Source organism: Chlamydotis macqueenii, chromosome 1 (assembly GCF_036417535.1).
Source record: "Chlamydotis macqueenii isolate bChlMac1 chromosome 1, bChlMac1.mat, whole genome shotgun sequence".
Lineage (NCBI taxonomy): Eukaryota > Metazoa > Chordata > Aves > Otidiformes > Otididae > Chlamydotis > Chlamydotis macqueenii.
This window is the reverse complement of record NC_141556.1, coordinates 80,478,667-80,494,483: the sequence shown is the minus strand read 5'-3', so window position 1 is coordinate 80,494,483 and position 15,817 is coordinate 80,478,667. Positions and strand designations below refer to the sequence as shown.

Below are 15,817 nucleotides of genomic sequence, written 5' to 3'. Positions count from 1 at the left end.
GTTCACATACACTCTTCTCTCCATACAAAATATATCCTACCCATCAGGCGACTCTTCCAAGCAGTTGGTGCTAGAGCCCTCAGATCTAGTGTTTCTAAGTCAGAGCTGCAGCGAGTGAATCCTGCTTCATTTTAGCCACCTTGGGAGCCAGGAGCTGTAGCAAAGGCTGGAAATAGAGGAAATGGTAGGGTCTGGTAGGGGCATGTCTAGGTGGTGGTAAACCTGTGAGCCCACAGTTGGACTGCTGCTAGAGAAGTGGTGTTCAGTGGGCTAAGCTGGGGGCTGTGATGGTTTGGAAACCCTGGGCTGGGATGTTGTGTTCACATGCACTGGGGCACTTGGCCACAGCAGCTCTGGCCCTAGATGTGGTTCACTTTGCAGTGGCAGCTGGAAAATATCACATTATATGTTGCAGACACTCTGGGAATGCAAGGTATCATGTGACCTCTTATGGCCCACTGTGCTTTGGTGGCTCTTGATCGTCCATGCTTAGGTTTGCAGCTTGCTAGGATGAGGGCTGCATGCTGGGGAGAAGCAGCTTGGATGTCTTGTGGGGCTTCTAGAACCAAAGCGTCCATTGTACAGCAGCTGTGATAATAGGGGATGGGGCTCAACAATGCAGTGGCTCTTCCAATCCTCCACCCCTGCCATGACACCTTGGACTGTCTGGTGGACACAACTTCACAGTTTTCCCCACCTGAGTGAGGTGAACAGGAAGCCAGAGTCAATCCAGCTTAACCAAAAGCAGAACTTGCTGTTGCTCCATGACATTTTGATTGGTAACACAAATTGGGCTGTCTTCTCTCCCCCTTTCATTTCGTGCTGCATCCCCGGTACCAGACACGTTGCAGACAACTGCACGAAGGCTGTACAGCTCAGCCATTTCGATGGTTTGTGTAGGGCTGCTACAGGCAGGGAGAGAGCAGAGCCTTAAGGAGCTAACAGCAGTTTTACTTGATTTATAGGGTTTAGCTTTTGATACAAAGCTCCACCTACTTAGCAACTTATGAGCGTGTTTGTGGGTTTACAGATTTACTTCAGTGCTCCAGCAGACCATCTTCCCCTTCTGCTACTCCTCTGGAAATAGTTCAAGTCAGTGTGTTGTGCACATAATTGATACTGGCCTTCCGAGCCTCCAGAAATCATATTAAAAAAAAATAGGCACAACCTGGGGGGAGGGATTTTTCTGGCTTAGAGTGAGAGGATTCCTGGGAGAGCATGTGGCTACCCCAACTGAATTTTCCACACATGCATTTTATTTGTGGTGTGTGTGTGCAAAACATGTCAGGAAAAAGCTCTCGGGGGAGTTAGGAATCTGTCCAGCATGTGGTGAATCCCCAGCACGATCCAGCCCTCTTTCTCCATGCTGCTGCCATTCCTGGGGTCCCCTTCTCCACAAGGCATTTCTGCAGCAGGAGCCCACCGAGATAAAATGGGTTGTTTAGATAAAGGGTCAAGACACTGGCTTTCACAAACAGAGGCTCAAAAGCACCCTCAAATAGCACATAGGTATTGAAAACCATCTTGGTGCTCAAGGTGAAGGGCAGGGACATGCTGCCTCCCATGGGCTGACCGACCCAGTTCTCCATCAGGGCTTGCTGTGACTCACTGGAGCTGGTTGGGAGATGTTTTCTTTGTCTACCAGTCCTGCATGTCACCATGGAGTCCAGCCCCTTTTCATGGGGAGATGTTAAAATGAATACACATTTCAACACTCCTTCAGCTCACCTCATAGCCCCAATAACAACAGGGCAATATTTTCAACTGCTTTTGCAAGTCTCCTTTCCACAGGGCAGTTGAAAGGATATAAAAGCATTTTAACAATTTTATAGATCGTCTCTGGAGCGCTTTTGTGATGAGGGAGAACAGAAGTTTTGTTGCCATTTGCCGGTGGACAGCTGCCAAACTCACCTGTCTCCACTGAGCCTTCGAGGGGCATATCACATCTCTCTGGAAACTCTGTGGCCAGCCCCCGGATGGCTTCTCACTTTACTCAGCCGAAAAAACATGTTGCACAATTTAACCCTTTGCCCACGCGCTTGCCTGAGTGTGTCACTCAAAACCAGCAAATCGTTCCATTTGGGCTTAAGGAAAGTAATATTTCTGGAGAAACCTAAAACCAGGACTTTCTTGTGAAAAACCTTCACCCATGTGAAAAGTCTTCTAACCCTGCAAGTCATCCTACTGACTTCAGTCAAGTCTTGAAGTGTCCCCAGCTCTCCTTTTGTCACTCCTTAATCACAGCTAACCAGCCTCCAAATTTGACCCCTTCCTAATAGGCTCCGATTTGACAAGGTACTTAAGAATTTGTCTTTCTGACTAAGGTTTTACCAGCCTAGTTGCATGCTCAAAGTAAGGCATATTTTAGGGCATCTGAAGCAAGTGGTTGCTTGATCTTCTGTATAAAATACAAAGCTGAGGATTAGAAGAGATCTGCCACTGACTACATCTTCTTACGGGTCACTTCATTTTGCAGGGTCCTGCTTCTAATCTCAAAAGTGACCATTAAAACCCTCCCATGTATTTGATTGACACAGGAGAACTGAGCAGCTTTGTTTGTTAATGTTCAGGAAATATTTGCAGATCCTTGTGTGGAAGGTGTGACAGAAGTGTAGCGTAATCTACTCCCTTATGTATGAATTTCTCTTTTTTCCTCCCTACAAATGAATATGTACAATCTCCACCCTCCTCCTCTCCTGGAAGGAAAAGTGCATTAAATTATTCCCCATCACGTTCTTTCACTGCGTTGGCAAAATACAGAGAAATACAGCAAGTTTAAGTGATATGGAATATGTAGGCATAGCTTATCTATCTAAGATGAAGTGTGCAGATCAAAATCAACAAAGCCTCACAAAAGAAAGCCCCAAAAGATCTTTCATCTGCCTGAACCCATTTCCCTGCCTACACCTTTTTACTCTACTGTAATGTATTAGTTCTGCTTTAGTTTCTGCTCTGCACAACATTTCTGCTTAAGAAAGATTCTGTTGAGTCATTACCAACATCAGCCAAACAGGCTTTTCAAGAATGGAGGAGAAAATAAAGGCTGTGGTTTTTAAATTAATTCCATGCTGCTTAACCCTTAAACCACTAGTGACTTCCAGACTTCCAACCAAGTTAATGCCAAGCAGAATACGTAGCTGTTGTGCCCAAGATGAGAGCTCTGTCAGTGCTTCTGTTGGTGATGACACCAGAGGGAGAGACGTGCCACAGCAGCATCAACCGCTCTCTCCTAGCAGCTGATGACATAGACAAAAAGGCAGAGGTGCCACTGGTGATGTGGGGTCCCGCTGGCCGGGAGGAGGCCGCACCTCTGCAAGACACAGCCTCTCCTGGGGTCCCTTCCCCTCAGCCAACTGTGGTCAATATCTACTGAAGTCACTGTTTGTCTGTGACTTATCCCAAGCCAAGCTTGGCATCTGGGTGTGCTGCAGTGAGCAGCCCCCATCCTCCCATACCCCATTCCCCTGCCCACCCCGGTCACTGCTATAGCAATGCCGGTCATGCACCTGAAGGCACTCAGGCAGAAATTGTAGTGAGGGGCTGTGCTGCCTAACCCATGCCCTAAATACTCACTCCTTGCTGCTTGAAAATACTGTTTCAGATACCCTACACCCACGCCAAAGCAGAGACAGGGAGAGGGGCTTTTCTACTGGGAGATAGTAGTCATGAAAGTAGAAATGAAAGAGAGACAAACACATCTCTCCCTCCATGAGGCAGGAGAGATACGCCACTCCTCCTTCCCCCAGCAGGTTGTAATAGGAGGGAAGAGCGGTTGCCAAAATGATATAACTTGAATAGGTTCCTGGTACCTTAAGGTTTGAGGGGCCCCCAGGGGAGCCGACTCTTGGAGTGAAAAAAGGTAGAGGAAGGGAAAGCGGATAAGTTGATTTTTTTTTTTTTTGCCTTGGTTTTTAAAGCAATCTCAATCTGCTAAACTTTCAGTCCATGCTGCCAATGCCTATTTCCAAAGTTATCTTTGCAAAGAACAAGGCTGGAATCCTTCTCTCTCCCTCTCTTATTCTCTCTGTCTCCCTTTTTTATGAAAGCTCAGTTTAGATCTGATATCGCTTTAAAAGGTTTGCTATCAAAGTTTATTGGACCCACTGGGACAGATCACAGTTTTCAGAGGCTCAGAGTTTCACAGCAGATAACTGTAAAGTGAACCATCCAATGTTCTTCAAAATGCTCATTTTTCTTGGGCTCATCTGTTACACAAAGCTGTACTGTATTCAAGCATCGTTAGAAGCTATCCCGGTTGCTTACATGGTGCTGGCCAGTTTTTCTTTTAGAGCAAACTAGAGCAGTCAAGAGTCCCCAGCCCATCCCATGGGCTGATGCTAAGGTGAGCGGGATGCCATTTGCAGTGAAGGCAAGCCCTACAAGCACAATGGGATAATGCCTGCTTGGAGCTCCTAGATAAAGGCCAAAGTTTCAAAAAGCAGCAGGAAATATGAGAGCAGCATCCCTTTAAAAATTCAGATTTGCCTTTCCCTGCTTAAAAATAATAACTGAAAAAGAGTCCTCTGCCTAGGGACTATGCATGAGAAATTTCAGCTGGAAAGCAAAGAAATGAGAGGAGGGATTAGCATGTCAAGCTTCCTATAGAGTGGTTGTTCTTTTTTTTTTTTTTAATGTAGTCATTGGTATTATTATGTGGTTTTTAGTAGGCTATCCTCCTAACAATGCATGGGAATAAACACCGTATCTGGTAGGATCTCTGACTGTAACATGTATCACACAGGCATCTATTTACAGTGTGAAGGGAGGGGAGCCATTTCATTTCCCAAGACAGTAATGGAAAGCATGATGTCCTACCACTAAGGGTGGTGAAGCACTGGGAGAGGTAGTGGGAAAAAACACTCACGATAAACCGAAGAGTGAAAGAGAGTTTCAGGGCAGATATTTGCAGGATGCATCATCACCGAGAGAAGCTGGCAACCCTGGGAAAAGGCTGGGAGACAAAATGGCTGACTCAAGCGGTCAAGTCCTCGGGCCACCAACGTCCTGTCCTTCTGCTCTCACTTCACATGGCTTCACACCTTTCACTGTCACTTCATAGTGTCATTTGATCTTTCTAGAGTAACAGGTTAGACAAAACTTGGAGGACTTGGTGGCTCTCAGATGCCAACGGTCCCTGCCAGGCTTTATCCTCCCAGAGCTTTTGGCCAGTGAATGCCTCCCACCAGAAGCATGTGCAACCATTTGACAGCTCGCCTGCTTTCTGATTCCTTAACAGGTCACGCAGATGGACCAGAAGCTAGATGACATCCTGAACACGCTCCAGGCTCAGTTCGGGGATCAGCCACAGGCACAGATGTCAGGGCCAGCCACCCGACCTGTCAGACAGCTACAGACAACCTCGGATTCCCCTCCACTGAACCGGAAAATTTGAAAGCCAGAGGACAGCCACATGCCACCCTCTCATTCTTTTACATCCAGTTATTTTTAAATCTTGGTGTCTTGAGATTCGGCTGTGTCGTGGGTGAAATGAAATCTTCTGCTGTAGTAGATTAAATTAAAAAATGAGAAGAAGCAGCAAGAAGCCAGTTGTGACCCTAGAAGAGCACATAAGCTTTGCATGTGTCTTATTAGCCATCCTTAGCCAACCTCTGTCAACCTACAGCGCTCCCGTGCAGCTAGCCCCATGTAGGCCGACTACGCACGCACAGGGCACGCTGTTAAGGTAAGGATCCGAGCGAGGGTTAGGATGACCCATTCGTGGGTGCGGAAGGGGAAAAGGGACTGGTTTTTTTGGCATTTAATCCCTAAGTTTAATGCTCACGGCATATCCAACAGGGGGAAAAGAGCCAACATTTGAACGTGAAACAAATGGAAATCAGTGAACAGGAAAATGAAACAGCATGTTTTGACTTCTGCCAAGCAGTGAGGATCACAAGAAGGGCAGACTTATATGCTAGTGCGAATGACAAAGTAAAGACAACAGGCTACTGATTAAAAATATGGAAGTGTACACAGGCTGGTTGACATATGAAAGACTGAAGCAAAGGCTTCAGCTAATTAAAGCAAAGGGTTGCAAATGAGATGAGATGCATGTTGGAACAGACAGGCAACAGAGATAGTATCTGCGTAGGCTTACTGCACAAGAACACTGTAATAGCTATCAGCTACGCTGATGACTGTTATGCAAAATGTTCTCAAGCTTTTACCTTCATTCAGCAGCGGCTGTTGACTCCAGTTGCCTTAATTTTAACATAAGAAACCTGTATGGTAATTGGCTGTGAAATATCTGTAGAGCTGGGTTCAAGTCCCTGAGTAAGAGGGTGCTGCAGGAGGGCTGCAGCTGTGATTGAGAATGGCAGGGCCTCTTAAAGAAAACAAAAATGCACGTACTGTTGATGAAAGTTAATCACTGTTTAAATAAACTGCTGTATATCATTTTAAATGTTCGAATTTTTTTTTTGCCTTGTAATCTTGTTGTAAATCAAGGGCACATGCTGGCTGATAGACTGTCACTGTGAAATGGATCTTACCTGGCACTACAGAAAAGGGACAACACAACACTGTTGCTAAATATGTAAATAATAAACCAAGCTAAAAAGGGTGCAGTGTTATTTACTCAAGTCTTTTTAATATATTTGCATAACCAGCCATTTGAATGAGCAGAAGTCTGCAGAGCAAAGACTTGATTCCTGGGAAATTCTAAATATATTCTATTCCCACTCATATCCAGCCTGCACTGCATTTAAAAGCAACCTGAAAGACTGGTCCCTTAATAAGCATTTATTTGGACCAATGACTGGTCCATTTCAACGTAATCAAATTAGCTTCTAACTATTACCTGTCCCTTTAAAACTCTTTCCCAGGTTTGTGTGTCTGGGAATTCAAGCTTGGAAAGAGCACAATGAGACTGATTCCAATCTTTAGATTGCAGGCGCGTCTTAGACAGAATATTAATGATGTGTGAGAGGCAATTAAAAAAAAAAGCAATGTGGTTTTAATTAAATCAACTGACAAGCTGCCGTTCCATCTTGTCTGATTACTACAGAGTTACTGAACATGACCAAATACAGCATGTAATATAGGAAAACGGTAAATAATCATTGTCAGAGCATTGGGTTGCTCCTGGCTTTCAGTCAGGGTCATGTATTTCTGCAGTGGTCCTTCGTAGAACTTCATTGACTGGCCACTCCGAGCTAAGTGGGCAACTGGACAGCAAAGGTAAGGTACCATTTCATCAGGCACAGGTGAAAAATTATCCCTGCAGATCCCTTTGGCACAGAGGTTCAGAAGATGAGCAGTGCGTTTTTCAGCAGAAGGGCTTGGGGACATCTATGGCCAAGACAAGGTGAAACTTCCTTCTGGTACACTGCAGATATTTGTGTGAGGGGAATGCGTGGTCACTTTATTGTGGGCCGAGGAATGCAACAGTGTTTTACTTACTAATGAGTCTCAGTAGAAGTGTTAAAGCACTATTATGTACAGGATACCTACTACTCTGAAGTGCCTGGAAAACACACTAAATGCCCTTCCCCAGAAAATTCAGTTAAATAAAACACGAGTGGTCTCAGAGGAGAGAAAATTTAGTTACACAAAACATGAGAGGGTGAGAGGAAAGGATAAAGAAGCCTAGAGTGGTCCCTTCAGAAAAGATAATGTGTGTGTGCACGTGTCTTTTTTTTTTCTTAAACACAAGTCAAAATTTCCCCAGCAAGTCTTCAGTGAGGCCAGAGTCTGAGCCTTTGGGGGTTTGAAAATCTAGCTGTGCTGGTCAGGCATCCGCTTTACTGCTGGCCACTGTGAAAACTGCACTGTGGCATAACGTGTTCAGACAACAGCATCAACACGTGACCGTGACCATCACTATTGCCATGATGGAGTGATAAGGGTGTGGTCTGAACAAATTGCAGTGAGGAAAGAAGGCTGGTGAGAGACACCCATTTTCACACCGTATGATGAGATTAATGGTAAAAAAAAATAAAAGCAACATAGCTTGGCCTTACAAATCTCCACACCCACATCTAAGACAGGAGTTGCCATCTAGCAAAACCTTTCTGATTGCCCAGGAGTTTAAAAGTATTCAGGAGTAGCACTGATGTGACCATCTATAATACTGCTTGACCCTTCTTCTGAGCAGAGATGCTTTTGTACAGTGAACAGACTGCATAGTAATACATTTGCATGACATGAGTATTTTGAGTGCCCCTCTACCAAGATGTGCTATCAGCAAACATTTGGCAGCAAGCTCTGATTTCCCAAGGCAAGAACCGACTTCTGCTCAATGTGGTTTTGTCAGGCCTTACCATCCACTAAGCAGGCAGTAACAGCATCTGATTTACGTCATTGTGCGTGCAGCAACAATGAAACAGAAAGAGCAGGAACTAAGCATAGGGATGAGCTTCAGGAAACTCCAAAACTCTGAGGAGTCCTGTTGCAATCACAAGTCCTGTGAACTCATGAGATGATCTAGTCCATCTAGTATCAGAAGACCATCAGGTGCACCATGACAGGTTCTGTTAACTTTCCTAACTGCAGTATGGATTTGTTGGATGAAACACCACCAAAAGCGTCTTCTGGAAGAGTTCTTCTAAGGGAAACTTGTCATAATTCTTGCATATGATTGGAAAAAAAATAAATTTTTCATAAAGATTATATGGTCCCACAGTTTACTTCCTTGATCCAACTGCCTGACTTTCCGGATCTTACTCTTACAGGCTGGAGTCCTCCAGGGAATAAATGTGCAGCATAGTTGCAAAGGAAAGTTTGACTCCTATGTGTGCCATTATTTAAGTAGTTATGTGAAATCTTGTTTGGAAGATTATTAGTAGAGGTCTTATCTAAAACTCTAACTTCTCTAAGGTTCATTAAAAGGAAGAGAGCAAAGGTGGATTTACATGAAGAATTCTACCTGTGCATTATCTTTCTGAAAATTGTATCATACAACCATAGAATGGTTTGAGTTGGAAGGGACATTTAAACATTATCTAGTCCAACATCCCTGCCGTAGGCACAGACATCTTTCACGAGATGTCACAAAGCCTTGTCCAACCTGACCTTGAACACTTCCAATGATGGAGCATCTACAACTTCCTTATATACAATCTGAAACTGCCTTCTTTCAGTTTAAAACCATTGTCCCTTGTCCTGTCACTACAGGCCCTGGTAAAAAATCTGTCCCCATCTTTCTTATAAGCCCCCTTTATACACTGAAAGGCCACAGTAAGGTTTCCCCAGAGCCTTCCTATCTCTGGGCTGAACAACCCCAACTCTCTCAGACTTTCTTCATAAAAGAGGGGCTCCAGTCCTCTGGCCATTTTTGTGGCCCTCCTCTGGATGTGTTCTAGTCCATGTCTTTCTTGTCTTCCTTGTACGGGGGGCTGCAGAGCTGGATGCAGTACTCAGGTGGGGTCTCATGAGAGCATTGTAGAGAGGGAGAGTCACCTCCCTCGACCTGTTGGCCACACTTCTTTTGATGCTACCTAGGATATGATTGGCTTTCTGGGCTGCAAACGCACATTGCCGTCTCATGTCCAATTTTACATCCACCAGTATGCCCAAGTCCTTCTCCACAGGACTGCTCTCAATCAGTTAATCAGCCAGTCTGTACTGATGTTGAGGAATGCCCTAACCCAGGTGCAAGACCTTGCTCTTGGCCTCATTGAACTTCACGAGGTTCAGATGGGCCCACCTCTAGAGCTTGTCAAGGTCCCTCTGGATGGCATCCCTTCCCTCCAGCGTGTCGACTGCACCACACAGCTTGGTGTCATCAGTGAACTTCCTAAGGGTGTACTCAATCCCACTATCTATGTCATTAATGAAGACATTAAACAGTATTGGTCTCAGTACCGACCCTTGAGAAATGTCTCTCGTCACTGGTTTCTATTTTGGCATTGAGTTAGCTGAAACTCTTTGGATGCAACTACCCAGTCAATTCCTTATCCATGTAATATTCCATCCATATCTCTCCAATATAGATGTAAGAAGATTATGAAGGAGCCTATCAAAGACCTTACAGAAGTCCAGGTAGATGACATCAGTTGCTCTTCCCCAACTGATGCCGTCACTCCATTGTAGAAGACCACTAGATTAGTCAGGCACAACTTGCCCTCGGTTAAGCCGTGTTGACTGTCTTGAATCACCCTCATCTTCTATATGCTTCAATGTAACTTCCAGGAGAATCTGTTCCATGATCTTAGTGGGCACTAAGGTGAGCCTGACTGGTCAGCAGTTCCCAGGGTCCTCCTTATTACTTATTACCCTTTGTAAAAATGGATGTGATATCGCGTGTTCCCTCTCAGCGAGGTAGAATTACAGAAAGTATTCCCAGGGAAGACTGTGTGTTTTCATCTCCATTTCTACTAACACTAGTGCACTGCTGTTTATCCTATTAATTTCTCCATGATGGGAGTCCAGCACACACATCAAACACCCAGCTGCTGACCAAAGACTACATTCAGCAAGCTAATTCCTACAGCAACTCTTCTCGCATCAGTAAAACAGTAATAGTACCATGAATTAACATGGTCCAAAGAAGTTATCTGCACTGTGCAGCCAGGTCTGCAAGGGTCCCACATTGACTTTTAATTCAGAACAGAGACATAGGCCAGGCGGCCAAGGTCTCTCAAGGCCACAGTATCAGCAGGGGTGGCTGTTAGGAATGCATCAAATGCATCAAAAGACGAGTACAGGAGATCAAGTAAAGATTAGCTATTTATTTTCAGAAAGATCACATTTTTCTACCTGATCACTGTGGAGATACATGGTGTCCTCCCTTACTAGAGATATCGACACCAACCAAAACAAGATTTTCCACATTCCTTTTAATAATGCATGGCATCTTGAAGCCTGCTGTCTGTCTATGATGATGCAAGATGCTCAGAAGTCATTACAACAAAGCCTGAGGGGATTATTTTCTCATTTCCATAATTACACAGTCAGTAATATTATCATGAACCAATCTTATCTCAAAATGTATACCCAGATCTTTAATGATGATATTTCTGAAGTGATGTGTGAGATTAAAGTACTGCGTATGATAAGGCTGCAGCAGTGAGGGAGATAAAAAGTTCAGCTTTCATCAGCTGGGAGCTTTCATTCCTGAGAAAAGGTAACTGTGCCCCCAAAACAGCCGATATGGGTCATGGATCAGAAATCTACTGCCTCATCTGGAACGCTCTATCTCTGGAGAGTAAAAAGTGAGAAAAGACACTCCTGTCCCATCTGTCCTTTTCAGAAGCGGGTCCAATTAGTGGCTCTGAAGGTTTTCCATCCACCTGCCTTGCCCTGGCATCACCAGAGGAGCCTGCTCTGGAAGTCCCTGTCACCTCTGTAGGGCCATGACTAAGCTCCCAGCTCACTAGCTATGGAGAATGAACAGGATTCTTTCAGTGCCTCTGTTCTCAGTACCTCAAGTGGTTTTCTCTTCTCGATGATGTTTCAAACTTAAGCCCTGAAGGATCTGCACTCATAAATATATTTAGGATGTGCTGTGTCTCATGGAGCCCTAAATGGCAGGGCTCAATCACCCCAACTCTTATGAATAGTCTGAACAACATACCTAAAAAGAAAAGTATGGATTAGGGACTGAAATGCCATAGGGTGATGAATCCCAATCATCAAAATTGCATTATTTCGTATTCTGAAGGAGTACATGCTAAAATCATTTTAATGGCCCAGGAAAAGCATGGTGAAGTGCCAGGTGGAGATCTTTCTCAGGCATCATTTCTAGCTCAAGCACAGCCCAGCCAGAAAAACTAAACAAGATGGTACCATTCTACCTCCATGGTAGGAAAAGGTTTGAGTTCCTGTCAGCCTGCCTGAAGAGCAACCTCTTTTCTTAGTTAAAGAAACCTCTTTCCTTAGTCCAGGAACAGTCACAGGAAATATTAAACACTGAAAGAGAGAAAGAAGTCTAACTCACTTTTTGACTCTCCAGTTAATGGTCATTATCCTTTTTCCCACTGCACGCCACATGGTTTTCCAACCTCCAGAGAACCCCGAGCTCTGAATTACATTCATGTTATTGGTGCTGGGGATGTGCATAGGCTTTCTCCCGCTCTCTCCTTGTTATACAGTAAACAGTGTCTGTCAGACATGAAAGAGTAAAATAGCGAAGAGTGTCTTCCGACAATGAGCTGTTTTGCCAAAATACTTACTACGTTGTGTTTAGCCCTTATTATGGTTTTCAGTGGCTCCCAAATGACTCTGTAAAAGTACAGTGTCCCTGCTTAGATTCCCGGCTGAGCACCCATTCCTCTCAGGGTTTGGATTTGGTTCATGTGGGTTTGTGAACAGAATTTTAACTCATCTTTGCGATGTTATTTGATCTCCCCCTGTGGGGGCAGTGGGTGGAGCTGCATGGAAGGGACTGACTCTACCGGAGTGCTAAAGGGAAGGGGATTTCTGAACTCTGTGATTAATGTAACTGCTGTAGCTCATCTGTCCAATCAGACTGGCAAAGCTTGTTCCTTGTTTAACCAAAGAATCATAATTTTCAAGAACAGTGCCTGCGAAGCATTTGCCCGAGACCTACCTCAGCCACAGAGGGGAAAGAAAATTCACATTTCAAAAATACCTGCCAAGCACTTCTCATAAATAGCTAAAAGGCAGCTTTTCTTCTTTACTGCCATGTACCTTGGGTTGTCATGTCTGTTGTTAGGAGACCTAAACATAGCCAAATACCCAAGCAGCGTTTTGTACCTACTTTACCTATGGACCAAGCTACAGAGAAGCAAAGTCCCTTGTGTCTCAAATGAAGCAGCCTCTGACTGACTCATAGGTTAGAGACAACCCTCACAGAAAGGTCTAAGAGGCTATTTTCTTTGCCAAAAGGCAAAAGAAATGCTAAATTCAATGCAGGTATGAATCTAAGAGTCAATGGACTTAAAGCACAGATTAATTTGGCTTGATCTCTCTTACCACATGTCTGAATAAACAATTGGTAGTTTAAAAGAAGACCTAGTTTCACTGACCTCACTGAAGCTCTGAATTAGAGTCAAAATTTTCCAGTGGCATGCAAAACCCATATATTACAATGGCAGATAGTAGTTTTTATTCCATGGAAAATGCATGTATTTGGAAACAAATAGAGGCAGACATGATGGAGGTACCCAATGACTGTGATCAATGTTGTGAATGGCACTGGTGTGAGGGGATTCCCAGATACCTGGGCTTCCCTTTGAGTTTAATACATGAATGAACCCAAACCAAAAAAAAATTTAAATTGCACCAGAACCTGCACATTCTGTCTGACTTGGGATGAAAGTCTGAGAAGGTTGCCGCATGTTCAGTGCTGAATGAAAAAGGTAAATTATTGAAAATATGTCAGTAATGATCATGCAGAAAAAACTCCCAAATTATCTGAGCCTTACCCATGTACCCATTTCATAAAGATAACCTCATTTTCACTGACAACGTTTTTCAAGAAACTGAAAACTAAGGTGACAGTGGAACTGATGAATAAGCATAAAACCAGCTTATTCCTTCAAGCATAAATAGCCGAAGGAGTGGTTTGTGGCAAGAAATCACCTATGACAATCATGCTCTTTCATGTCCTGGGATGGAGCTGCTCTGTGTACTCCCTCCCTCCACCCAGCCCGCTCTCCGATTTGGGTGAAGTCATGTGTCTGGTCTTCTACAGGCAGTCCTTATCTACATGACTGGTTTGGAGAAGCACTGCGGCCCTAGAGCCACAGATCACTGGAGATGAAATAGCAGGCTGAGGTTGCATAGCTTCTTCTGGCTTCTCCTGAACTAATCTGGAGCAGGGAGTGAGAGGGTATGAGGGCTGGCTGCTCTGTGTGAGGAGGGGAGATGCTCAGGGTGATAACAAGGCCAGCAGAGGCCACGGTCTCACCAGCGAGGACCAGGTCCCACAGGGCTCAAGCAAGACCAGCAGAGCAGGTTCAACCAAGAGTCCCAGTCACCTGCCAAGTCCATGGTGGTAAAGAAGGAAGGAGGTCAAGGTGAGAAGTCAAGGCATGGGGTCAGGCTCCAGGTCAAGGGGGTACATGGCACGGGCACGGCTGCAATGCAGCTGCAGTGTAGCTCAGGTGGGCACCAACGGGGAGAGCCTCTCAGTTTAAAAGCAGCTCCCAAGCAAAAGGGGGGACATGGGGGCATCCTGCAGGCAGCGAGATGGCTTTGAGTACAGCTGGCCAAACCCCAGGAAGAGGGGAAATGTGCTCTGTATCCTTCCCACCTCTGTGTCATGGCACTGCACCAGGTGCTGAAAGCAAGGGGAGTGGGGACAAGGGCACCAGGGCAGGGTATCCCCTACTTCCCCTCACCCAAACAGCAACTCCCCTCCTCCAAGAGGTTGTGCCTGGCTCTCGGGGACTCAGCCGTGCTGCTGAAGCAGGGTTAGAGGTTCCTCTGCTGGAAAGAGGAGCTTAAAACGAAAGGATTATAAAAATAGCTGGAAACTTGGGGAAAAAAAAATACAAAAGAGCAGAGGGAACTGAATGAATAAAAAGCCACCCCACCCCCAGGTGTCAGCAAGGTAAACAGTGGAAAGGTTGGATGCAGAGCACTCAAACGGCTTTGCTTTCATAAAGTGCTTTTTTTTTTTTTTTTCCCAGACTTTTGGTTCTGTTTTTCTTCTTTATCTCTCCCCAGCAGCCGCTGACAGATGACCTTTAAAGCCCCAGAGAGCCGCATCAGCAGGTGATTTACTAACAGCTGTGCCAGTCAACAAAACCCAGCAGGGCAGAGGTCGCCGCCGGCCGGGGCTGCCCAGCAAATTCAAGGATGGGATTTAATTAAAGAAAGATGCATTACACTTTTTATTGATTTGTGTGCGTGCGCGCACAAGCCTTTTCTTTTTTTCTTCTTTTTTTTTTTTAATTTTTGTTTGTTCCCGCTCCCTGCACCTGGACATTTCATCCTGGGATGTGTCAGCCCGGCCAGCCGCGCTCTGCCCCCCACCTGCCCCGGCTTGCCCCTCGAGGACGCCGCTCGCTGAAATCCCATCTCACACTTGCAGAGGGGCCTGGGAACAGGTGGGGAGGAGGCAAGAGGAGGGGAACCCAGCAGCTGACGGCACACGGCATCCCTGCTTGTCCCTCAATATTCATGGGGTGCTGGATGGGTCTCTTGGGGGATGCTGAGGTATTTTCCCTTCTCTCCCTATGGTAAACCTTTTTCCTTCTTCTATCTTCCAGATTTAAAAAAAAAAAAAAAATGCATTAAAAGGACAAGTTACTGTCTTTTGATTTCATATAGGATCAAGGGCTTGTCCACTAAAGAGCGGCGGTTCAGTGGCTCTGCATGCACAAGCCAGTGTAATTAATTATTTTCACTCATGCGTCTGATCCCCTTCTTTTTTGCTAACTCAGACTTTTATTATTACTATTATTCTGCTGTTATTTTTATCAGATTTTTTAAAAAATATAATACTCACATGCAAACAAACTTCCACTTAAGCTAGAACTAGAAATGAGTGAGTCTTTAAAGACCTCGTGCTTCAAATGTGGAAATTCAAGTAAGAGCAAGCTCAGGACTGGTGGACTTAATTCACAACACTTTTGTTAAGAGCTGAATCCCACTGCGAAAGAGCACCTGCAAATCACAGGGAAACTTTTATGAAGGCTCAGGACCGGGAATGAGACCACCCTTCCCAAAGAGCGCAGCGCAGGGGATGCTGACCTGTGCTGGGACACAAGTAGCACAAGAGGGATGGCCACACACTAAGTGCTTCTGAAAATCATGCCCTGCAGTGACCTTGCATACATTAGACAATCCTGTTTGGAGTCTCTCAAGATCTCATCCAAACTTAGGAGAGAGCATGCATTCTTAATTTGATTATATTTAGGTATGCGTTGTATCCATTACGTTGACTGATTTCATTAGCTTGAAATGG

At 45.0% G+C, this 15,817-nt stretch overlaps 1 protein-coding gene across 2 annotated transcripts in view; it reads left to right on the top strand.

Moving 5' to 3' along the window:
* The window catches only part of LOC104486043 (potassium voltage-gated channel subfamily KQT member 1), a 517,969-nt gene extending 502,985 nt beyond the window's left edge, over positions 1–14,984 (top strand). The window contains exons 17-18 of one of the 2 annotated variants that reach the window (XM_086758236.1): positions 14,575–14,622; positions 14,857–14,984. In XM_086758236.1, the coding sequence (XP_086614362.1) occupies positions 14,575–14,598 (24 nt within the window). In that variant the 3' untranslated portion in view covers positions 14,599–14,622; positions 14,857–14,984. Of the gene's footprint in view, positions 1–5,236; positions 6,404–14,574; positions 14,623–14,856 lie in introns of those variants that run through there. The other variant, XM_086758226.1, reaches the window with a different exon arrangement.
* Positions 14,985–15,817: the final 833 nt, after the last annotated feature.